Source organism: Atractosteus spatula, chromosome 7, assembly GCF_055471065.1.
Source record: "Atractosteus spatula isolate fAtrSpa1 chromosome 7, fAtrSpa1.hap1, whole genome shotgun sequence".
NCBI lineage: Eukaryota > Metazoa > Chordata > Actinopteri > Semionotiformes > Lepisosteidae > Atractosteus > Atractosteus spatula.
Genome location: NC_142712.1, coordinates 24,229,971 through 24,256,186, shown reverse-complemented (window position 1 = coordinate 24,256,186; position 26,216 = coordinate 24,229,971). Strand labels below are relative to the sequence as shown.

At 40.7% G+C, this 26,216-nt stretch overlaps 1 protein-coding gene across 1 annotated transcript in view; it reads left to right on the top strand.

Moving 5' to 3' along the window:
* The window catches only part of ilk (integrin-linked kinase), a 34,525-nt gene extending 9,350 nt beyond the window's left edge, over positions 1–25,175 (top strand). Inside the window, exons 3-13 of the mRNA XM_088920654.1 lie at positions 6,203–6,368; positions 7,465–7,560; positions 12,042–12,138; positions 13,195–13,278; positions 16,717–16,802; positions 18,763–18,872; positions 19,510–19,637; positions 19,926–20,047; positions 20,852–20,951; positions 22,875–23,005; positions 23,311–25,175. Of these exons, the coding sequence (XP_088776780.1) occupies positions 6,203–6,368; positions 7,465–7,560; positions 12,042–12,138; positions 13,195–13,278; positions 16,717–16,802; positions 18,763–18,872; positions 19,510–19,637; positions 19,926–20,047; positions 20,852–20,951; positions 22,875–23,005; positions 23,311–23,460 (1,270 nt within the window). The 3' untranslated portion in view covers positions 23,461–25,175. The remainder of the gene's footprint in view (positions 1–6,202; positions 6,369–7,464; positions 7,561–12,041; positions 12,139–13,194; positions 13,279–16,716; positions 16,803–18,762; positions 18,873–19,509; positions 19,638–19,925; positions 20,048–20,851; positions 20,952–22,874; positions 23,006–23,310) is intronic.
* The last annotated feature ends 1,041 nt before the right edge of the window (positions 25,176–26,216 follow it).

Genomic DNA, 26,216 nt, shown 5'->3' with positions numbered 1-26,216 from the left:
CTACCTCCAGGGGGTCCAGGCCATACCCAATGACAGAGCTTGCTCTTCTGATGAGCTTGTTCAGCCTGGTAGAATCCACTGCTCTAATCCCAGAGCCCCAGCATACCACCGCGTAGAAAATGGCGCTCGCCACCACCGACTGATAGAACATATGTAGCATCTTACTACACAAATTGAAGGACCTGAGCCTCCTCAAGAAGTAAAGTCGGCTCTGACCCTTCCTGTAAATGGCCTCGATGTTCTTAGACCATTCCAGTCTATCGTCGATGTGCACTCCCACTTACTTGTACGAGTCCACCATCTCCACGCAACTCCCATGGATGTAGACAGGAGTAGGTTGGACCCTCTTCCTCCTGAAGTCTATCACCAACTCCTTTGTCTTTGTTACATTCAATTGCAGGTGGTTCTCCCCACACCACTCCACAAAGCTGCTGACTCCTCCTCCTGCCCACCCTTGATACATCCCACAATTGCAGAGCCATCTGAGAACTTCTGCAGGTGGCATGACTTTGAGTTGTATTTAAAGTCCGAGGTATAGAGGGTGAAGAGGAACAGAGAAAGAACCGTCCCCTGAGGAGCCCCGGTGTTACTTACTACCTGTTCAGACACACAGTTCTGAAGTCTCACAGACTGTGGTCTGCCTGTCAGGTAGTCAGTGATCCACGAGATCATGGAGGCATCGACTTGCATCTCCTCCACCTTCCTCCTTAGAAGTAAGGGCTGGATGGTATTGAAGGCACTGGAGAAGTCGAAAAACATAATCCTTGTGGTGTTGCCGGCCTTGTCCAGGTGTGAGTAGGCCCTTTGCGGCATGTAGATGATTGCATCCTCCACACCAACACTGGGCTGGTAGGCGAACTGTAGGGTGTCCAGTGATGAGCTAACCAGGGGTCTCAGGTGGGATAAGACCAGCCTCTCCAGTGTCTTCATGATGTGAGAAGTCAGTGCAACTGATCTGTAGTCATTGAGGACAAAGGGGCGCCCTTTCTTTGGTACCAGGACCAGGCATGATGTCTTCTAGAGCACAGGGACTTTCTCCAAGCACAGGCTCAGGTTGAACAGTCGCTGGAGCACTCCGCTCAGCTGATCAGCACAAGCCCTCAGAACTCTGGGACAGGTATCTGGTCCTGTGGCCTTACCCTGGTGCAGCCTCTTCACCTGGTCAGCCTGGCCTGGGGGATGGTGCTCATAGACTTTCAGTGCTGCAGGTGTTAATGGTGGAGGTGTTGGAGAGTGGCAGCTGTGGCGGATGGGGGGGGTGAGTAGCTGTTGGGGGTTGTAGCTGTAGGCGGCCATGATTGTGGGGGGATGGAGGAGGTGTTGGGCAGTCGCAGCTGTGAAGGGTTAGGGAACGTGTGGCTGTGGGGGGATGGGTGTTGAGGCACAGAGAGCCCTGAATCAAACCTGTTAAAAAACTAGTTCAACTCGTTGGCCATCTCCAGGTTCCCCTCCGTTGCACCTCCAGCCTGTTTGAAGCCAGTGATCTCTCTCATGCTGCTCCATACGTCACTCACCCTATTCCTTTGCAGCTTGTCCTCTACCTTCCTCCTGTAGGTGTCCTTGCTCTCTCTTAACTTCTGCTTTAGTTCCCTCTGTACACGCTTGACCTCTTCCTTATCCCCCTTCCTAAAGGCTCTCTTCTTGTCTTTCAGAAGAGCCTTCAGGTCGCTGGTGATCTAGTGTTTGTTATTGGAAAAGCAGTGTACTTCTTTGGTGGGGATGGTGTTGTCTACGCAGAAGTTAATGTAGTCAGTGACACAGTCCACCATGTTGTCTATGTCGTCCCCATGTGGTTCGCACAGCATATCCCAGTCGGTACCCTCCAAAGCACCATGTAGATCCTCCATAGCCTCCTGAAACCATCTCCTCACAGTCCTCATTGTTGCAGGTTGGCGCTGGACAATAGGCGTGTATAGTGGTGTAAGCAAGACAAGATTGTGATCTGATCTGCCAAGGGGGGGAAGGGCTGTGGAATTATATGCATCCTTAGCATTGGCATATAATAAGTCCAGTGTTTTGTTTTCTCTGGTCGGGCACTTAACAAACTGGTGGAAAGTAGGTAAAGTGATGGAAATAGAGGCGTGGTTAAAGTCCCCTGAAATAGCTATAAAAGCGCTAGGGTGCTTTGTTTGTAGCCTGGCTGTGACTGTGTGTATGACGTCACACACTGCCTCTGCGTTTGCAGTGGGTGGAATGTAAACAACAACAAAGATGGCGCATTTAAACTCCCGCGGCAGATAGTATGGACGCAGTCCTATGGCACCCAGTTCAATGTCCAGGTTACAGACGCGCTCCTTAACATGAATATGTCCAGGATTACACCATCTGTTGTTGACAAGCACCTCGAGCCCCCCTCCTTTCCTCTTACCGCTCTTGGTGTTTCTGTCCGCCCGCACCGTCTGAAAGCCACCAATGGTAACATTCGAGTCTGGAATAAGTTCCTGCAGCCACGTCTCCATGAAACATGATACTGCATTCTCTATACTCCCTCTGACTCCTCACCAATGCTCCCAGTTCGTCCATCTTGTTCATTAGGGACCTCACATTTTCCATAATGATCAAAGATAGGGTTTAAATCTCCTTCTCTTCGCTTTTTGCGTCTCACCAGCCCTACAGCCTCGGCTTCTCCTCCTCAGCTCTTCCGGAACTGATGGCTTCTCTCCAGTGAGTAGAGCCGGACGCATTAGCGCGATCAGCTGGTCCCGCATGTAGACAATGCCTCTGTAGCTATCGGCATTGCAACCCGATAGAAACAGAGGTCCGAGTACCAGAAAAAACAAGAAAAAGTATCTCAGCTTCCTAGTATCTATCATGTTGTGACGCAAATCTAGTTGCCGGCAAGGGTATGAAGAAAAAACGCTAACACACTAGCATTAACTAACGGAAAGAAACAAAAAGACATAGAGCTGCTGTAGCAGGCTGCCACTAACATGGCACCATCAAATGTAGAGATGAAACTCAACTTTGAGTTTTCTCTTTGATTTTATGTGGGCTAAGTATGCACAGACATTATTTTAAAGTGTAACATTGAAAAGACAGTAGATAAGGCGAGGCCATTTCATGGAAGTCCTTTGAGAGTCCTTTTATCTGTAGTCCCATTGCCAGTACTGGTTGTGTTACGTGCACCACCTCAGCAAAGGCCAACTTTGAGTGTCCTCTTAACCCTAAGATTTGCCTTTGGGAGATTATAGAAAACTGGAGCACTCAGAGGAAACTGTCATGAACTCCTCATAGACAGGCACCCCAGCTGGGAATCGAGCCTAGGACCTCAAAGCTGCACAGCTACATCATTAACCCCACCACTGAAATTAATTTAATTGGTCTGTAGAGTTGCAGATGTGTAGCACTGCCTGCATGAGATCTGGTATTCTACCTGGGTTCTTTGCTACTGCTATCTCTCTAGGTTTAATTAAATTTAAAGAGATTTCAATTAATTTCATTAATACATTGGTGTAATGTATTGAGGCAAAGATAGTTTAGGCGAACTCTTGCTACACTACATGCACAAATTCACCACTAAGTAAACTATACCACAAAATTGGAGCTGTATGAGTTGTCCAGTGCTGTTTCATTCTAATATCCCTCTCTGCAGGCGAGCTCTGCACGATCCCTAAACTGCCTTAGCAGAGTGGGTTGACAACTCAGGCCAGACCCAGGCACTCTGATATACAGGGTGCTGACAGGGAACCTTCATCTGACCCCCCTCTCTTCTGCTCCCCTTCCTGAGCTGAACTAGCAGCTGGCAGGGCTTGAAATAACTGCACAGCACTGTGTGGGGGTGGGGGACCTGGGGACTTGTATCTGTGTTGCTCACAGACAGACAAAGCATCCAGATGGAGCTGATGTTAGCTGGAGAAGCGTGATTTTATTAATCTGTCAGTTTTCGGGATAGATTTATTAATGTATTAAACATTTTTGTTTTAAAAATTTAACCCTTGCATATTTTTGACAATTGACAACCCAGAATATAACACATGATCTGAAGTTAAGGAGTATACCTGTTTCCTGGATTGTTTTTTGGTTTTGTTTTATTTTCTTAGTGTATCCTCTTGATACCTTCATAGTTAGTTGTCAGATGTGTTAACATGTTTTAAACTGAAGGTTTACAGTTATCTATTTCTTTAATGGTGTTCCTAAGCTCTGAAATGGTATAGTAATACTTAATTTCTTACACCCATTTCTGAATTGACAGGGGGATATCGGTTACATGTTGGACGTGTTCACAACAGTGAAGCCTATTCAGCTAGAGGTACAGATTTATAATCCCCAGATGAATTTGAATCACAACATACCAAGTATCATCCTGGCAATTGGGTTGAATATTATTTGTGACACTTTTAGAACTAGACTGCAGGAATAAAGAGTTAGCTGGGAAGAGTTGTCAGCCCATATATGGCCAAATAAACAGAACTCTTCCTTCTTTCCTGAATCACCTTTCTTCAACTAGAGATGGATAGATGGTTTTAGGAGACAGTCCTTTAAAGATAGACTTCAAACTCCTGATCTGAGGAGAGAAGCCGTTGATGCTCACCTATAGGTTTTTTGTCACTTTGAGTTTCTGTTCTCATTATTTACCTGCATAGCATTGCAGAGGTAAAACTTTCCACATGGTGCTGTGATTACTGTATGTGCAGGTCTTGTAGAATAGTAGAGTGATTGCCATCCAGTGCTTGGAACCCCATCAGATTTTTCCTGTCTTTTCAGAGACTATTTCTTCAGGGTGAAGTAGATTGGCAAGACCGATGAATTTGAAAAGAAATGCTGTGTCTGTCTACTTCTTGACTAACCAGTCTTACTCAATGGGTCTTACTCGCCACATGAGTCAGTGCTGACTTGTTACAATAGTCATTCTATGTATTAATTTTGGGCCTGTTCTGAACTGTTTGTGTGTAAAGGCAGTTCTATCTTAGAGGGATGCTGAGAACATAGTTCACTAATACAGTTTACATTGTAGAAATGGTAATTTCATATTCAAAAAGATTTTCAAGACTGGGTAGACAATGTTTAATGTAGATATATGCAGGGTTATGCATTCAGGTAACAAAAACATAAACTATAAATACAAAATAGAAAACACTGAGATAGAAGAGGCTACTTATGTAGAAGGTTTTGAAGCTTTTTAAGGTTTTTAGGTTTAGAAATAATTTACATAATCTAGACAGTGTTGCCAAGCAAGAAAAAAAGCTAAACAAAAGCACACTGCTATGCTATCATTTAAAATATTGGGTATAATTGTGGTTATTAAGGTATAGGTAAAATGTCATGGCTCTGGAATCGATCCAGAGAAGAGCAACCAGATACCTTCTTGTACTAAAGGGAATGTCCTATACTGAGAGGCTGAAGGAACTAAATGTTTTTAATATTAAACTAAAAGACTAAGAAGGGACCTCTAGTCTTCAAAAGTATAGTATTCGAAATCCACAAAGCAAGCTGCAAAGTTGACCCAATGGTCTTCTTCACAATAAACAGTCAGACAAGAACCAAGGGTACAAGTGGACATAGTATATAGAACTTCCACAGAACAGGAGACTTCTTTATGCAAAGCAGGGTTTCCCACCATTTTATACAGTACTGGTGGACTGCCTGGCCGAAAGTTGGTGTAATCTAGCCAAACAAATGTGCATGAATCCATATTGAAATTTCTAGTCACTTTGCAAGCTAGTTCAGTAATCTAGTTACCACCTGGCCTTAGCTTTATTCTGCTGGAAGTCCTGCAAGAGGTTGTGGGAGTGCAGAACAAGTTATTGAGCCATCATGTCAAAACTGTTACCTTGGATTCTTTTCAGAAATGGCTGAAGGAGACCTATCATATCAATTAGCTATAAACTACCAAATAAGCCAGCTGCATCAAAAGTCATTCCTCCCTTGTAACTGTTCTTAAATGAAGAGACATTCCCATGTGTCAAGACCCATTCATCTTCTGAGATACTGTGAGATCCTTATGTTTGACAGGGAGAGTTTGTTTGTTTTGCTTCAGGTATCCAGTCAAGTTGCTGACTCTGCCAGTTTGTGTCACCTGCAATCCCAGACACAGCTGGCTAGGCCTTTAACGTTATGTACAGACCAGTTACAAGTGACAATTTGCAGGTATCCTGTGTTCTGAAGTGCTTGGTGTAAATTATAACTTAATATGGTTACCATTACCATCACTATGCTGCCTTGCTCTCTATGTGCAGTAACATTCTCCCCCCCCCCGTTTCAGAGATGACCATGGTTTCAGTCCTCTGCACTGGGCCTGCCGGGAGGGCCGTTCCAATGTGGTGGATATGCTGATCATGCGAGGGGCGCGGATCAATGTCATGAACCGAGGCGACGACACACCTCTACACCTGGCAGCCAGCCATGGTCATCGTGACATTGTTGGCAAGGTAAATAACATCAAATTATTGTTTATGCAATGCTGCTAAAAAGAGTGGAAGATCTAAGAAAGTCTTTCATACTGGCGGGTTACACTTGTACCATTCCAGATTGACATGTATTACAATTGGCGACATTCAGTTGCCAGTGTGTCATCAGTACTATACAGGCATTAAAGAAACAAGTGAAGGTTTATTCCATTCTGTAAACAGAAGAAAGGAAACGCAATGTATCGGCTGTGGAGCCTTCTTTGGGAGCTGTCTTCACACCTGAAGCAGCCTGCGCATGCTGACGCAGCTACCTACTTGAACTATAGAGGCATTACCTTGCAGTTTGTAGATCACTACTTCCTATAGTAAAAGGTGTAGTAGTTCTAGAACATTTGAGTGCTCAGTGGTTAAACAGGTTGTTAAACATTTACAATGGTTTACAACCGTACAACTACAGGCATTTCAGTGTAGTTCCCCTTTCAGTTCTTGGTTTGGAAAATCTCCTTAATTGTTTTCAGTAAAAAACAAGTGTCAAGCAAACCGTCTAGTTAGGCTGCTGGGAACTGAGGTGCAACCTCTAGTGTCAGTACTGACATCTGTTTTATGGGAAGATAGAATTGCAGGCAGAATATACAGCATATGTATTAAACAGCAGAATTCAGCTGCAGTGGTTATAACATTTGTGTGCTATTAGGCTACACAACAGCACAGTTTGTCTACAGTTCGTACTAGTTATAATATTAAGTTAATCATCCAGTGCTAGAAAGGTTCTTATTCCTGGTGTTATAGCACACCTTGGAAAGTGCATTAGTCCATCACAGCACATGGGCAGGAGCAATTTAGAGTCACCAATCAAACGCAGCCAGCATATGTGGAGCAAACTCAACATAGAAGGCACTCCAGTCCAAAACTGACCCAAGAACCCAAGAGCAGCGAGACAGCGCTAACAACCCACCATTATTAAATTAATACAAAAACATATCGAAAAGTGAATGAGCAGTAAAATATCCATAGTGTAGGGAGAGGTGGGTGCAGCAATGTAATGCAGCAGCAATGTGGAAGTGGCTATATATGAGATATGGTGGCTGTGTGAGTGACAGTTCTTTTTCTGTTCCAGCTAATCCAATGCAAGGCTGACACCAATGCTGCCAATGAGCATGGCAACACTCCTCTGCATTACGCCTGCTTCTGGGGTCAGGACCTTGTTGCTGAGGTCAGTTCGCCCTCCACATGCTAATCTCCACTTCTGTCCTATGTCTTTTGTGGACTGGGGCTGTGTTGCTTTAACAAGAAAAGCAGTTTGCATGTTTTATACCCAAAGTTGCTGTTATGGTTTTTGATGAATAATGTAATCAATGATTATTAAATGCAACCTGTTTTTTTTTCTAGAAATATGCACCAGGCATAATGCAAACAATGGTAGTTTAGCACTTTTTTTTTGCATTAGAAAGGCAGCCTTAAGAATTGTATTGGGAATGTCCAGCAGGATTGACACAGAGTGCAACAATTACAGACTGCAGAAACCCTTACAGCTCCCCTCTCATAACCCTGTAGCAAGAGGGTTATGTTTATACTGTCAAGTAGAAATACATGTTTTATCCTTAATTTTGGTTCTTCAACAAAAGACATCATGTTTGTGTAAAAGATAAGATAAGGAAGCTAGAATCCAAAATCCCTCCTTATCGAGTGACATACAGTGGTGTGAAAAAGTGTTTGCCCCCTTCCTGATTTCTTATTTTTTTGCATGTTTGTCACACTGAAATGTTTCAGATCATCAAACAAATTGAAATATTAGACAAAGATAACACAAGTAAACACAAAATGCAGTTTTTAAATGAAGGTTTTTATTATTAAGGGAAAAAAAATCCAAACCTACATGGCCCTGTGTGAAAAAGTGATTGCCCCCCCTGTTAAAACTTAAATCAACTGTGGTTTATCACATCTTTGGAAAGCTTCAATTTCAATTTGCAGTTCAATTTGAGTTCAATTTCTCTAGCCACACCCAGGCCTGATTACTGCCATACCTGTTCTCAATCAAGAAATCACTTAAATAGGACCTGCCTGACAAAGTGAAGTAGACCAAAAGATCCTCAAAAGCTAGACATCATGCTGCGATCCAAAGAAATTCAGGAACGAATGAGAAACAGAGTAGTTGAGATTTATCAGTCTGGAAAAGGTTATAAAGCCATTTCTAAAGCTTTGGGACTCCAGCGAACCACAGTGAGAGCCATTATCCACAAATGGCGAAAACATGGAACAGTGGTGAACCTTCCCAGGAGTGGCCGGCCAAACAAAATTACCCCAAGAGCGCAGCGATGACTCATCCAAGAGGTCACAAAAAAACCCACAACAACATCCAAAGAACTGCAGGCTTCACTTGCCTCAGTTAAAGTCAGTGTTCATGACTCCACCATAAGAAAGAGACTGGGCAAAAATGGCCTGCATGGCAGAGTTCCAAGACGAAAACCACTGCTGAGCAAAAAGAACATAAATGCTCGTCTCAGTTTTGCCAGAAAACATCTTGATGATCCCCAAGACTTTTGGGAAAATACTCTGTGGACTGACGAGACAAAAGTTGAACTTTTTGGAAGGTGTGTGTCCCATTACATCTGGCGTAAAAGTAACACAGCATTTCAGAAAAGGAACATCATACCAACAGTAAAATATGGTGGTGGTAGTGTGATGGTCTGGGGCTGTTTTGCTGCTTCAGGACCTGGAAGACTTGCTGTGGTAAATGGAACCATGAATTCTGCTGTCTACCAAAAAATCCTGAAGGAGAATGTCTGGCCATCTGTTCGTGACCTCAAGCTGAAGCGCACTTGGGTTCTGCAGCAGAGCAATGATCCAAATCACACCAGCAAGTCCACCTCTGAATGGCTTAAGAAAAACAAAATGAAGACTTTGGAATGGCCTAGTCAAAGTCCTGACCTGAATCCGATTGAGATGTTGTGGCATGACCTTAAAAAAGCGGTTAAGGCTCGAAAACCCTCCAATGTGGCTGAATTACAACAATTCTGCAAAGATGAGTGGGCCAAAATTCCTCCACAGCTCTGTAAAAGACTCATTGCCAGTTATCGCAAATGCTTGATTGCAGTTGTTGCTGCTAAGGGTGGCCCAACCAGTTATTAGGTTTAGGGGGCAATCACTTTTTCACACATGGCAATGTAGGTTTGGATTTTTTTTCCCCTTAATAATAAAAACCTTCATTTAAAAACTGCATTTTGTGTTTACTTGTGTTATCTTTGTCTAATATTTCAATTTGTTTGATGATCTGAAACATTTCAGTGTGACAAACATGCAAAAAAATAAGAAATCAGGAAGGGGGCAAACACTTTTTCACACCACTGTATATAACTGACATCACTGCTAACTGGTTAAGAAATGCTTAATAAGTTAAGCAGTGATAAGTTAGCAAGTATGATTTATGATTAATGGCCATAGCTTGGAAACCAGTACTGCTATTCTAAAATTCTTTAACTGTACTTGCGGATTAAGACCAAATCCTCTAGGGCAGTGGTTCTCAAACTTTTTGGACCAAGTACCACCCCTAATCCAACAAAAGCATCCAAGTACCACCTACAAGTCATCATCTCATAGGAACCCCACAAATTCTCAATGACCAACATGAGCGTGCATGTGCACACACAATCACACACACACACATATAATAAATATTATAATAATAAACTTTATTTGATATAGCGCCTTTAAAGGTGGCTTCTCAAAGTGTTTTACAGGAAAAAAAACATTAACAACAACTAATAAAAAAGCACCATTTCAGTGAGAGGGGTGAGCCTGTTTAGTTGAGCAAAGCAGAGGTGAATTAATTTTTCGAGCCTTGATACAATTCACAACAGAGTCTAACAGATATTAAATCATCAGGCATTTTCTTGACGGCTAAGGTCTCGCGGTGGATGTTGTAATGCGTACATTAATTTCTGGAGCAACCTCTCTAATTCGTGCAACTACACCGTTATGTCGGCTTGTCATTGCTCTAGCACCGTCTGTACAAACTCAGACGCATTTTATCCAGTCGAGGCCATTCTCTTCGATAAATTCATTCAGAAGCTGAAATATGTGCTCTCCTGTAGTTCCTGTTGGTAGCGGTTTACAGAACAGAAAGTCTTCATGGGACGTACCCTCAAACTCGTATCTAACGTAAACGAGCAAATTGACCGAATCGACTACAGACTCATCTAATTGCAGTGAAAAAAATCTGCTCATCTTAACGCGCTCTATCAGTGTACGTTTGATATAATCCTTCATTTCAATAATTCTATGAATGACTGTGTCTTTCATGGGGAGGGGGGCAGCAGGTCGAGCTGTTTAGCAGCTTTTTCTCCACACTTAATACGTGTCAGCTCTTTTGCCAACGGTAAATAAGGTTCTTCAAAATAGTGTAGCTTACCTGCTTTAGCAATCCGCAAGCTTGCATTTTTCCACGTTTCCGTTTTTATTTCCGTATTTATTTAAAGTTTTTATTTCATGCGCATGGGAGCGAAACACAGAGACGCTCTGTGTATTTTTCTCAAATTAGAACAGTTATTAAATATTTTTCTGCTATCACGCTTTCGTGTGCTCAGAAGATTACCCGCGTTCGTAGGACGTATTTCTATGCATTCCTGTGTTTACAACGTTGGCATTGTTCCAAAATCATGCACATTCTCCTTTCTCCCTATTTGCTGGAGATACAGTAGCTTTTTTTAAATACAATTGGTCACTTGCATCCATAGCACGCATTCCTATAGAGTGGTATAGAATTACAGAGTATCTCTTGTGTCCACTGTAGTATTAGCACGCAATGTATCGTAGTACATAGGCTGCGTATTCGACACGTATTAAAATACAAAATATGAAAACCTGTCCCGATTTTTCAGCACACACAACACAGTTCCAGGGTCATTTGGCGTACCACCGGGCGGCACGCCACGTACCACTGCCGGTACGCGTACCACAGTTTGAGAACCACTGCTCTAGGGTTTAAATAGGTTATCAATGTCTAAACACTAGAACAATGTAATCAGGATTGATTAAGTAGGTAATTTGTTAAATTATGTAATTCAGAGAATTTAGGATTGAAATCTGAGTACCCCACAGCACTCATAATATAAATGGTGACTTGCTTTATTGATCAGTGACTTAAAACTATAACCCATTCATTAGAAACAGGACTCCAGGTCCAGGGTTGGAGACCCATGACCAACATGTGCCCCCTGGGACTGATTTATTTTTCTAATACAGGGTTTCTTTTGCTGTCATTTCATTGGAAATTTCTGCTTAAATGCAAACATGTAGTTAGGTCTGTCATTTCTTTGTTTATTCTGTGTATTTTATGTGCTATTATTATTATTATTATTATTTTATTATTATTATTATTATTTTGCATGATATTATGGTTAACATTCATGGGAGTGTTGGAAGTTTGCATTTGTTCAAGAAACAGATGACTGAATATGTCTCTTACTTAGTTATAAGCTGTGTCAAGCAATGAATGAATTTCCCTTGCTTTTTAACATCAATTTAAGCCTGATGAAAAGGTGATTACAAGCACCATATCTTTCTCTGGCTATTCCTGGAATGCAAACCATATTCGTAGTTCCGGCAGTTGTAATCCTCACTTTCTTAATATGCTGTTGGAAAAATATGTCAATATTTCTCTTCAAGATCATTTTATCTGCATTGTTTTCACTCCAGGACTTGGTAAATAGTGGTGCTCAGGTCAGCATCTGTAACAAGTATGGGGAGATGCCCATGGACAAGGCCAAGCCACACCTCCGGGAAATCCTCAGAGGTAAGACAACCCTTTACTAATCCCCAGAGGGATAGGAAAGCTGGAACTGAATTCATTTTTTAAGTGCTGTTTAAAAATGTTGAAGAAATCTTTCCTTTACCACAGGTCTCCAACTCCTGTAAGCAAGCTCCTTTAACTGTGGAGTTGGCAATCGGCCAATACAATTTCCAGTTTGTTTACACCCAGAGAGATGTTTTCCTCTTTAAAGTTTTGTGATAAGCCCACTGGTCACAAACATCTGGCGTTTCACATGCCGCGTGCCTTGCAGGAGAGTTAGCTGACTGGAGGAATGGCACCGCTTCCCCTGATGTCACCGTACCCTCACAAGTAAAAGCAAGAAAACCATGGCACAGGAGTCACTGCTGCTCTGATAGCTGTGGGAACCCTGGTAGACAAATGCTTACCCAGGTCTGGCTGGCACTCAGCCAACAGCATGCCAGTGCTTGGGGAGTCCTGGGCGCTGCTGTAGCAGTTACTTGGCCTGGTCCAGAATCCAAAGTGATTATTGAGAATCAAGATGAATGCAATAGTATTTATTACCATATTTATTCTGAAACTAGAGTAAAGATTGAATCAAAATTAAGGATATGATAAACAGCATCGGTAGTATAGAATTGGGTGCTGTTCAACTGTAAAGAGTGTGGCAAGAAAATTCCTTATGTAGCAGACCATTACTTTGGATGGTAAACTTCGTTCTGAGAATGTAGAGGAACTGAGATCACCTCACCTGAGAAAAAACATTTAAACAGAAACTTACAAGGAATGTGTGGTTTTGCAGAATGTTTGTCATACTGGTGTGCTTAAATAGATATGTAAATTAAAAAAAAGTCTTTTGAGACTCCTATGAAGCCCTGTCAGCAGTACATACTGATTATAAGATTTGTTGTGAGTTTCAGCAGTGTTGTCCTGTGACTCTGCCGTGTTCAGTCTCCTCTCTAAATCAACTGTTTCGCATCAGATTCTAAGACCTTGATTGACATGACCAATGAATTACCAAACAATTAGGGTTGACCTTCTCCTCTCTCCTCTTTTTGACTGACCATATACTCTCTCTAGACCGGGCTGAGAAGCTGGGACAGAGTCTGACCAAGGTACCCTACAAGGACACTTTCTGGAAGGGCACTACTCGAACACGACCCCGTGAGTCACCTCTTTCTCTCACCCTTTCACGTTAAAGATGTTAGACAGGGAGGTCTGCATTTTCTAAGTTGTTTAAAATCCTTCCGTGTTGGAGGAAAATAAAATTACAAAAATTATTGTATTGACCAAGGGGAAGATAGTGTTAAAATATTCTTTGTAAGATCATTTACAGCTGGAGCCTCTGCTTAAACAGTTAAAAATGTTCTGATGCAAACATGAGAGGTTCAAGCCAATGAATAATAATAAGTAGCATTTTAAAGCACTTTTCAGCTGGTGTGAAAATGTTATAAAGATAGAAAATTACAAAATAAGCATATAATAATCACATGGTTAGAGGTGCAGTAGAAAATACAAGATCATTAGAAAATGGATTTGACACACACTAATTAAATAAAAGCCTTTATACATGAAAGAATTTGAGTTTAGATTAAAATGCACTCAGGGTTGCTGACTCTTATATTCCTTTGTAGAAAATACCAAAGCTATGGGGTTTAGCAGGAGAAGGCCCTGTCACCCAATGAATAAACAAGCTTGGGTGAAACCAAAGTCAGGAGAACAAAGGTTGCAAATTAGGGAGTAGACAGATTATAAGTCAGATAATTACTGATGCGCCAAGCCATGTAGGGCCTTATAGACAAACATTAAGATTTTGAGTCTGCTTGAAAGCTGATAGGAAGCCAGTGTGAGGACTCCAAGATGGGCATAATATGATTGCTTGCATGTGATGTCATCAGGATTCTGAGTTCAGGCTACTGAATTCCAGATGTATTCGCATTCAGTGTAGATTTAGAGTGAGTAGAGCATTGCAATCAATTCTAGAAAAGACAAATGTATTGACCAGATTTTATGCTACAGAGACAACAGTTGACATAGTCTGGTAAGATGAAAGAATGTTTTTTACAGAATTCTGTACATGAATCAAAAGTCAAGCCAGGATCAATATCACCCCTAAATTCTTCAAATGTGATTGAAATTCAAGCACAGTGCCATCCACTGATGGGGTTACTATATTGACTTTACATAAATGATGGGAGGATCTAAGTAGCATGATTTCAGTCTTGTCTCAGTTTGTGAAGGAAATTGTTTTGAGTCATCCAAGTTTTTATGCCAGAGATGCAATTAGAGAACCCAGAGACCGCTACTTCAGTGTCAGGTTAAGTATGGAACAGAAATGTTCTTATGTAGCAACATCATTAAAACATTCCCAGTCACATATAATCATTTATGGAGTCTGTAACTCAAAACGACTTACTGTTGTGAAATATAGCTATGCAGCGGATGAACACACTCAGCTTGTACTGTTCTGGAATGTGTTATCTGTTGCTCGTGGATGTGATTTTTTTCCTGTGAAATTACTCTAATCATGACCAGCAAATGCAAATCTGACATAAAATGTGATACTAGCACAGTGAAAAAGCAGTGTAAAATAATTACTCTAGAAACATCTATTTAAATATCAATTTATATGTATAGGAATTATCAAAGATTTTACATGGACTCATGATGAATATAATCTGCCCCATGAAATCATGAGATGTGTTATTAGGGAGGTGGAAAACCTTTTAATATTGTGGGATAAAAGATCCAAAGCAATGATGTGACTGTCACAAAAGTGCAGTGCTGGAAGCAAGGGCTTGGGGCTTAGTGTGACGGTTTTGCACCCTTTATAAGCGTGTTCCCACTCAAGTCTGCAAGAGTTTCACAAGGGTGCTCACTAGTGCCCCCAATGCACCCTTTATGTGCCCCTTTCTGAAGTCCTCATTGGAGCGGACTTAGAGGGAATTACACACAATTCTTTTCATGTTCAAGTTGCCATGAAGAATAAAATATTAATGTCTTAGTAAAAATAAACGTTTTACAGTTTTAAAACTCATAATATTTTCTGTTGCAATATACACACTTGTTATCTTGCAGCCTTTATATCTGTGTTCACGCTCAAGTCTGTATGGGCTTAGGGTGTCCCATTTTTTAATTTGTGTTTCACAAGGGTGTTCATGAGTGCCCCCACGCACCCTTAATATGCCCCTCTCTGCATCGGAGTGAACTCCGCTGAAGGGTGACATTTCACTTTCTAACCAATCAAAGCAAAGAGAATGTGCCATGGAGAATAAAATATTAATGTGGTAGTCAAAATGTACTATTTTACAGTTTTAAAACTCCTAATATTTTAAGTAAAAACAATTTCATAAGGCAACTTTAGGTTCATACTGTATCTATTCTAGGTATAAAGTTTTGACATAAAACTTTTATCTAGTCACCCCATTTCGACTGATGAATATTTGTTTACTTTTGTACAAAGAATATTTAATAGTACACATTTAATCATACAAAGCTTTGAGGTATTGCCAAGTTTAAGGTGTGTGGTTTAAATAAACATGAATGAAAATGCTGTTTATGCTTTTGTCATCTTTGTACTGAAAAAGACGATATGAAATGTATTTAGTAGTACAAAACCTTGAATAAACGGAGAATGATATTGCAAAGATTTCATTAGTTTGCCTGTTTTGTGTCAACATGAATAAATATGATGTGTCACTACATCTGTGCAGGGATAGACAAGAAGGCATTCAATTTCTATAAACTGCAAGCAGGGAATGGAAAAAACCAATTTGTTTTAATTATTGGCCAACGTGCACTTAGCTGCTGGAAAAAAGCATCAGCAACAGATCACATTCTGACAGTGAGCCATATAAAAATGAGTGAAGTCATTCAATGGTGTCCCATTACCCTTTTTATAAGGATGCACCCTTGAATACATGCACTTAGAAGTCCACAATTACGCTACATCACAGAAGTACAGACTTGTAGGAAGGGCTTAGGGCTCAGTGCGAGAATTGGGACATGGCCTTATGTTATTCCTTTTCAACAGTTGTTGAGAAATGGAACATGAAGTAAAGGTTCCAACTATGTTGCTACACAAAGTATCAGCCCCCTATAAAAAGTAACAGTTTGCTTGTGCCTGTTCTTTATATGAAGTTTATCTAATAGGTAATATTGTACTTTTTTTACAGTATAAACACTTTTTCTTGTTCATCTGCACAAATGACATACCGTGTGCATAAGAGGTCATGGCATTTGTTTTAGCTTTGCTTTGTGCCAAGTGCTATAAATAATATTAAAGCAAATGTTATGACCACAGCATGCTCTTATCAGATATTGGATGAGAAGCTAAGCAAATCTGGGTTTGGTCTGTACTGGGAATGGGAGACCATGAAAAAACAGGCTGCTATAATTTATTTTAATAAGTAGGTGGTATTCTTCCCACTGGAGGAGTCAATGCCCCCCCATTACAGTGACTTGGGTCACTATGGTGTAAGGGGAGCTATCCTTCAGATGAGAAATTAAACTGATGTCTTGACTGCTTAATCATTAAAGATCCCATGGTACTCTTTATAAGGGTAGTGTTAACCCTACTGTGTTAATCTTTCTGGTCTGTAGGTAATGGCACCCTGAACAAACATGCTGGTATTGACTATAAGCAGCTGTCCCTGACAGCCAAGCTCAATGAGAACCACTCTGGAGAGGTGAGTTGGCAAGGTCACCAGTCCTGTTCCATTCTTTATTTATGCCTTGCATTAGGAGAGGAATTTATGATTTGAAAACATTTTGAAGAGAGCATTACAGGGGATGCCTGAAGCTAATAGGTTTATAGCAGTTAAAGCTAAATATTCCTGTTGCTCTGAGAAGAAGTTTGATCTTCACAGCTTGTTACAAATTACCAAAACACACAATGAAATGAATTGGTACAAATTTGTAGCTAACAATGCATGAGAATTGTGTGCCACTCACTGCACCAGCAGGACATTTTTGATTCCATATTAATTGGACTTATCTCTTGGCAGGCGTAGGAACATCATCCATCGTTTTTTGATGAGCACTCTGTAGGTGAAGTGGAGTTTTAATTTACTGTAACAATCAGAGTACTTGATGACTTTTAAGAATTAATCAAACATAATTTACGGTTTCACACACAGATTCTAAACATGCAATATACAGTTTATAGATGTAACATGCATAACAAACAACAAATGTAATTGAATATGTTTATAAAATGATCTGCTGTAATATGAATAACTGATTGTTTACTCAGGGATAACAAAGATCAGAGTTAACATGTATTGACTATTACATGTTACAGTCTAGCTCATAGGTTCAAGTAGGTAGCTGCGTCAGCATGTGTAGGCTGCAAGAACAAATAAGTTTATTTCATGCTGAAAAGAAACACAATATTTCAGCTGTGGAACCTTCTTGGAAAATTGTTTCTTTTCAGCATGGAATAAACCTTTACTTGTTTACTTGTTCCTTTGTAGCTCATAGGTCTCATATTTAAATTGTATTTACATTCTCAGACATAAATTACTATCATGAACTAAACATCAAACCTGTGTTTGGAATAATAGTTCAATTCTCGAAGAATATAATGTGAAAAGGAAGTTTACTCAAAATTCAGTTGGTAAGACGTCCTTGAAGAGTTAAAACTTCCCGCTGATAAAACGGGTGGATTCGTCAGTATTCCAGCTCGGCAGCAGCTCTGTGCTGGGAGGTTCCCCATGCAGATAGAAGAGAGAGAACTTTGCCTTGATTTGCTTTGAAGTTTGCATTGAATCAGGCAGCACTGCCAAAGTAGCATCTCTCAGAGTTCAAAACAGGCTGTACAGTTTATCTTCTTGGGGTCCAGCCGTAAGGTAGACAAGGGGAACTCTTTTAAACCCCGGCATTAGCTTTGTTCAGAATATCCTTGATTATTCTAGATTTTCGACAATAAAGTCCAACTGTAGAATTTCGTTGATCAGGTGAAAATAACAGTGAACACGAGATTTCTTGTATTTCAGAAATAATATCTCGGGCAGAATTCTGTACTATCTGGCTCACTCTCTCACCCTGAAGAAAAATTAAGTTCTGACTCGGACTACTTGCAGTCATTATGTTTGGGAAAAGCCAGACAGCTGGTTAAATTGGAGATACTAGAAACCATTAGGTTAACCAGCGAAAATGGTTCTTGCTTTTAAGGTATGACATCACACTATGGGTGATATGCTGTCAGGTTTGGTTCTGGTACCCACCCTACAGATCTCTCATTGTTGGATCTTCCTTTGGGTAATTGACCATGTCCTGTGAGTTTAAGATCGTGTCCAAATGAGCCTATAGACTGGCTGGAACCCATCTGCACTATATATAATTGCACTGTTTGGCTTTGGCGCAGCTTTACCATGTCTCTTATCAGAGGTGCCTCTTGGCTACATTCCTCTGCATTTAGAGAGAGGCCCATTTAGGTCAATGCACACAAAAAAATCTTTGATTTTTAATAACAATTAATTATAAATAAAATAATAGGCCTTATCCCTACAACTCAAACAAGGCATTTGAGTGTGCTAAAATGATGATGTTAACTAGGGCAGGCGGATGCAGTTTGGGTGTGATTTTGTGTCCGTTGCGATGTTCAAGAGCACTAGCAATGCAGATGACCTCTTTCTGCCTCTGCAGCTGTGGCAGGGCCGTTGGCAGGGCAATGAGATCGTCGTGAAGGTGCTCAAAGTCCGTGACTGGACCACACGCAAAAGTCGGGACTTCAACGAAGAGTATCCCAAGCTCAGGTAGTTTTGCAGCCTAATTGTGGTCAGTGCCAGGTCCCATCCCAAGAAGCGCATGTAGATCCCCTGTCCCTCTGTCTCTTTATTCCTGTAGCAGGTCCTCTCGGCTGCTACCCTCAAGTGTAGTGTACCCTCAAGTGTCCACAAGCCTAATATGGCAAAGACGCTTTCTATTTCCTCTTGGCCTCTGGACATGCTAGATATGACACGTTTATACCCCAAATAAAATAAGGGAGCTACCAGTCCCCCTGTTTAGAGCAAACTGGGAGCTAATTATTTTGTAAATAATCTTGATATCTGTTACTGTGACTCATTCTGCAATTGGGCAGAGTCTGAACTGCTAATGTTTAGCAAGAGGATGTGAGCTGTACAAGTATTGCACAGAAGAGAGATAAATTAGTTTTTTTTTATCAGGCTGTTAACACAGGGGTTGTGCCAGAGAACAGCTAATAGCATGGGCTATCTCTATCTGACTATTGTGAAAGGCTTGCAGTGGCATTTGACACACACATACAGCTCAAGATGAATGTAAACTAAATCATGTTTGGAAAAATGATGAAATTCAAGTCTCACAGAAGCCTCCCCTCCTGCCCTCTGTTCTGTACTTTTGTGTCCCCTCTCCATCCTGTCCTGTGTCCAGGATATTTTCCCACCCAAATGTCCTGCCCATGCTGGGAGCCTGCCAGTCCCCACCTGCCCCCCACCCTATCATAATCACGCACTGGATGCCATATGGATCTCTGTACAACGTGCTGCATGAAGGGACAAGTAAGTACAGTTTTTAGCTCCACAGAGAAACCTGCAGACTTGCCAGATTGCAAGAGGTTGCAATTTCCAGATTTTCAGAGGTTTTCTCTGGTCCTAAATTATGTTGCTTAAAAAATCTTGCATTTTACCTCAACTGAAAATATATAGCATCCTCTTCTTACTTGAACCCATGTTCAGCATTTAATTGGACACCATTCATTATAAGAGAAATGTAAAATAAAACCGTACTATAGACTCTTTGATCTTCTTATCCATCCTGCTCTCCTGCTTTCTCCATCCCTCCCACAGCCTTTGTGGTTGACCAAACCCAGGCAGTGAAGTTTGCGCTTGATATTGCCTGTGGGATGGCCTTTCTACACACATTGGAGCCCATGATCCCCCGGCATTATCTTAACAGCAAGAGCATAATGGTGAGTAAATCCCTATTCTCTGCACTGACCCACTCACTCCCTCTCACTCTCTTTTCACTGACCCACACCCTTTTTATTATTTTATTAAAGTTATTATGGGGAAGTACAAGTAGTGCTGCAGAAAGTTCAAGTCTTTGCCTGTGTTGCCCAGTTCTTATGACCAAGCTGTGGTTACTGGATCTGTACTTTGTGAGAGTTAGTTTCTACATGTTTTGATTACGTATGTGTGTCCCCATGGGTAAGGTGGTGTTTGGGTTGGTTGTGATGTGGTTAACTCTGATTTGTGCCATTGTAGAACTGATTTTCTGATACTGGTTTCTGTTGCTGTGCCTAAGGACAGTGAGCCTCAGAATCATTTAACTGGTGGGGGGCTTTTGTGTCATCAGAGCCTTCACGTGGTAGGAATTCTAGTAACCCTTTTTATCTGTAGGCACTATTTTTATTTTTCTCTATTGTATATTGATTAGCAGTATACGTGTTGGTCTACTTCAGTCATGAATACATTGTTTTGTGTTTTCACTGTACTGTGCATACAGGACTTCTATAAGGGGTTTGTCTCATTTTGTGAAATCCTGGTCTGTGATTTGACCCCACACTTCATGTGCAATTAATTAGATTACGTTTTTAGAGCCAGATAATTTTGGAGGGAAATGACAGAGCCTCCTTCATATGGCGTAAAAAGCCTTACATGTCTTCTCCTATAGTGCCTTCACTGCCAGATCAAAACCACCTCTTTCTGTGCTCACCTAGTTTTTTCTTTAAACATGGTGTTTGAGACAATTGGAGTTTATTTGTTTTTGACAGATTGATGAGGACATGACAGCACGGATCAGTATGGCAGATGTCAAGTTTTCATTCCAGTGCCCTGGGAGGATGTACTCTCCAGCCTGGGTTGCGCCAGAGGGTAAACGCATTTGCTAACTGTTGTATTATTTTAAGTCTGTTGATGGACTTAAGAAGGATACATGACATCCTTCACGCGTGCAATCACAGTCCAAGCCAAAATCTTGAGTGCACACATAGGACAGTTATCCAAAGTAGTCTGTACACTGCACAGACCCAACATATACAGAGAAACCAGGTTCTTCAAAACATGTGAGAAAGAGAGTTAAGGAGCTTTCTCATTCCAGAAAATTTTTTAAAGATATTAAAACTGCCTTGAAAATATTTACAGGTTATGACTAAACATTTAATCATAAATCATACTTTGATCATAGATCTATATAGCTATTAACTAGTAAACTGAAACATTTTCAATTTCAATTCAAGCTTTATTGTCCCCTAGGGGAATTTTTTTTTATGGCACAGTCAAACACAACACAATGACAAATACACATCATGAAAAGGGAAGAGAATACAGAAGTGTTACAGGAGAAAAGAAACAAGAGACAAGGTAGTTACTTTGCATTGTTTAAGAGTGTAATTGCAGTGGGAATGAAAGATTTCCTGAGTCTGTTGGTTTTACATCTGGGGGCACAGAGGCATCTCCCAGTCGGGAGAAGTGTGATTTCACAATTGAGGGGGTGAGACACACTCCCTGGTGCTTATGGCTTTCTTAGTCACCATCTGTTTGTAAAGGATGCTTAAGTTGATTTGATTATTCCCGATTATTTTGCCACTTATATTTACTAATTTACCCAGCCTATTACAATTACCGGTACTTATGTTACCAAACCAACAAGTGAAGCAGTATGTTAAGATACTTTCAATGAATGGTTTGTAGAAAAATGTAAGGATAGTTTTATCTACCTTAAAGTACCTGAGTTTTCTTAGAGTCTCTGTTGGCCTTTTTTATAGACGTCACAACATGTGTCCCATTTTGGGTTTTTGTCAATGACCAGTCCCAAGTACTTATAGTCATTGACAATTTCAACAAGCTGACCAATTGTAATGGGTTGAGGGGGTCAGTCATTTGTGGAATTGTGAAGCATTCTTGGAGTAGAGCCAGTAAGGCTAATAAAACATAATAACTCACTGGGATAGCACAGCAAAGGGCATGTAATCATCCAGCCAAAGCTTTAGTATTGCCAAGGAAACCATATTACAGAAATGGTCCTAGGACCGAACACATGAGGGTCCTGTTTTAAAGGGGAACTGCAGTCCCAGTTTCTCAGACCGGTTATTAAATCTTGGTAACAAAATAAATTAATTGACATTAAAAAAAATTACAAAGTACTGTCTTGCTATCTTGAAATTTGCCATGTTGTCACAAACCCCTGGTCTTGCCACAGGCAAGAGTCAGAGTTTGCATGAATAGTGATGTGAGCAGGAAAGGGACACATCCCTAGTCACTACAGTGGCTAATTTAATGTGATGTATGAGAGAATAAGTACAGGTTGTGTAGCAGGCATTTCTCCACAGAAATGTTAAATCTGAATGCAGATCACGTTAGAACAAGTAGTATTTAGGTCTACAAAACATGTTGAAATCTAGAGCAATATTTCAGTTGGATTAAAAGAGATATATTCACAAGCCTGCTTCTTTACAAACTTCACTTCATGAAGTCACGGACATTTTGTTGCTTCGTTCTGCTTTGCAGAATATGGCGCTGTGTGTACCTAGTACATTTGAATTTTATTGTGGTTTGAAATGCACTCATTAACTCCTTTTAACTTCATTAGTTATTCTTTTAACTCCAAAATATAAAAATAGCATTGCCGTCTGACTAGATACTCCAGATTTCTGTTGTATAACAAATGTTATTTATTGTTTGTATGTTTTCCTTTTAGGGTAGGCAACTTAAAACCTCTACTAGAAGTCAGCTCTGGTATCAGGATTAATGTATTGGTCTTGTACTATTTCTTACCCCGGTTGCCTTTCCCTACAGCCTTGCAGAAAAAGCCAGAGGAGATAAACCGCCGGTCAGCTGACATGTGGAGCTTTGCAGTGCTGCTGTGGGAGCTGGTCACTCGAGAAGTGCCCTTTGCTGACCTCTCCAACATGGAGATTGGCATGAAAGTAGGTTGACAGAGCTGTTTGCAAAAGGTTCTCATAGCCCTCAATTATTTTGTGAGCAATGTACATGTTTCATCTGCTGCATTTAACCCTCTGAATGTTTACTTGGCACCAGTTAGTCCTCTGCATCAACTTCCATCGGCACATTGACACTTAACAGCACGTGCTCCAGCATATCTAATGCTAGAAGCAATGCTTATTTGCACATGGGAGAGTACTGCCTGTCAGTAGCTGTGGCTGTCTATTACTTGTCTGTGTTGAAATGTCTGCCTGAATCACTTTCTCACTCTTGGACTTTGTGCTGCCAGGTGGCCCTGGAAGGCTTGAGGCCCACGATCCCCCCAGGCATCTCGCCTCACATCTGCAAGCTGATGAAGATTTGCATGAATGAGGACCCTGCCAAGAGGCCCAAATTTGACATGATTGTCCCCATCCTGGAGAAGATGCAGGAGAAGTGACCTACCCCGTCCTAGTAGTGCAAACCTATATTGCCTTAACTCTCACTACTGCTGTTCTCAATGCCACCATAACCTAGCTTGAGCCAGCAGCACCCCTATACCTCTACTGTTCTTGAGGAAAGTATTATTTTATTTACCCCCTGTGCTCTGCAAACCCACTAAAGAAACAGAATGTAAAGCTTTAGTTCCTCCACTCTAATACCTCCTGTTTGATTGGAGTAGCCATGGGCCCATGTGTCATAGGTATGTCCAGCACATAGTGCCAGTTGGATAGTTTCCTCTGCAGAAAATGAAGACTGAAATTTAAGCACAGTGTACAGCTCATCAATACTGTCTGAAGCCCAGTTTGAGGAAAGGGATAGAGAGGCCAAGCTGAGCTGAGTTCATCAATGCTCCCACCATAGTAACCTGCTCGCTTCATATTTCAATGTGGACTTCAGACTTCATTTAATTTCCAGTTTTAAGATTTCTGTTTAATAAATTCCACTGATCATAATAGAGTAAACCATGCAGCCCTTTTTTTGTAATAGCCACAATAACACTCTCTACAGATTTGAAGTTTGGAGTGTTTCCTGGGCATTCTAAATGGCTTCTTTTAATTCCACTTCTCCTTAAGGGAATAGCATTGAATCTTCACCTTGCTTATTTATAAAGGGTGCAGATGGTGAGCACAGAAACCGAGTGGCAGAAGCATCTATGATGTCCACTAATTTTCCTGTCAGTCACAGGAAACCTAGAGCACCGTCAAACAGAAGTTTTCAGATGTACTTCCTTTTTCAAATTTTAGTCACTTTGGCTATTTCCTCCTTTTGACAATACTGTTTTCTAACCAGGATTGTTTAAAGCCTGGACAGTCTACAAAGGCTGTTCTGTCCAGAATTATATCATCTTAGTTACTGAGTTTGGCAGGGAGTTTCTTTGGAAACAGGGTTTTCCTTGTCTTTTTTTGCTTTTCTTTACAGGAATAAAGATTAACAGGAGCAAAAAGGATGGGGGGGGGTGGGTTGTTGACAGGTTGTCTACCATCCAGCCGACCTGATGCCAGCTCCGTGCATTTCTGCTGTGGTGCTCAGTTTTCGTTCTGTAGAAGCAGATCTTCTCTCTCTAGCATAATTTCACATCACCAGCTATCCTTCCCCCCCAGCTTGCTTGTCTGTGTTAACACACAGGGGAAAAAGTAAACGAAGCATGTCTTATACAAATGTATGTAATTTATATATATATTAAAAACTTTGTGATTTCCATTGTAAACTGGAGGCCATGTTTTTTATGAGACTCTGCTGTATCTATTTAATTATATTCTGCAGTATCTAATTATATGAGCACACAATGTTTTCTTGTAGTGTTCTTTCACATTGCCACTTGATTCCCTCTTATTCTTTTGTTTGTTTTATTAAAATGTTATGATTTCACGGTTTGGCATGTTTTTCCTGGTTTTCTGTTAAACAAAGGAGCTAAGTCTGACAGGATGTCTAATGGGAGTATTGTTATATTTCTTAACATTGGAATATTTAACAGTACTTTTTTGGTGTACTTGAAGATATGAAGTGGATTGGTGGTTCACTTCTTGTTGTCTCTTCAAATTTTCCAGGTCTTTTTAAAGATGCTGTTTAATTGATCCATTAAAGATAGTAACTGTATGCTGTATCTTAAGAGCACTGAATAAAGTTGGAATAAAAGAGCAAGAGTTGAAATAAAAATCTTCAGATAGTAGCCAGAGCAAAGGCTGGACATCCTTGTTTTATGACAAATATTTACATAGAATACTAGAGACCAAATAGTGGCCCAAGAAAGTTTCCTTAGTGATACTTCCATCATGTCTGTGTTTGTGTCAGCTTTTGCCTTGTGGAATGTATATAATTGGTCATTTTCATACCCATTTAGAGCCATTTTGTGGCTGAAATGGACAAATAATATCTGGCAGGTAAGCTTAATTGGTTTGGCTAGCAGGACGAATTTTAGGTTGCAGGAAGCTTCTATTGGTTTTACCTTACCAAAATCATTGGTATGAGCATACACAAACTGAAATAAGACCTCTTGCTGTAACATGTTTTGTGTTATGGTCTAACAAATTAAACTTTTTCTGGAAAGCAGTGCCCCAGCTCAGACTTTGTAGTACAAAGATACTTTCAAAATACACTAATTCCAAAAATGGCACGGTTCTTCTAAGGGCAAGGATCATCTGTGAACTATCCCTATAACTTTGAAACTTCAGTAGAGGAATGTATTCATTTAATCAGTGTTGGGTGACCTTTAAATTACAACCCTTCAATCAATATCATGTTGAATCATCAACAGCTGAAGGCCTTCATTGATCAGCTTGATTACATCCTTACAAGCTGTAGTGAAACAGAAACCTGCTGACACTGACTGCAGTTGGGCAGCCCTGGAATAATGAACAAAACCTGTGACTGACCAATCAACATGCATAGGATTGTGGAGAATGAAAAACTGATAGATTAGGATTGGGATCCTTGTACTTCATCATTAAACTGCATTTGTTTCAAACTTGGCTCCTCGAGAGCCAAGTGTCTTCTGGCTTTGGTTCCAAAATTCAAAGTTCTCAATTGCATAGCTAGTCTAGTTAATTAAATGAATAAGCAGTAACAGTTTTAGTAATGTTCTGAGGTGTTTTAACTTTAAAGAAGTGAATGTTTTAAGAAAACAAGGTCTTCAAAAGACTTTGAGAAGAAACAATATGACTAAATAAGAAAATAATTTTAATTCTGTAATTGACTACCCTTTTTGTTCACACA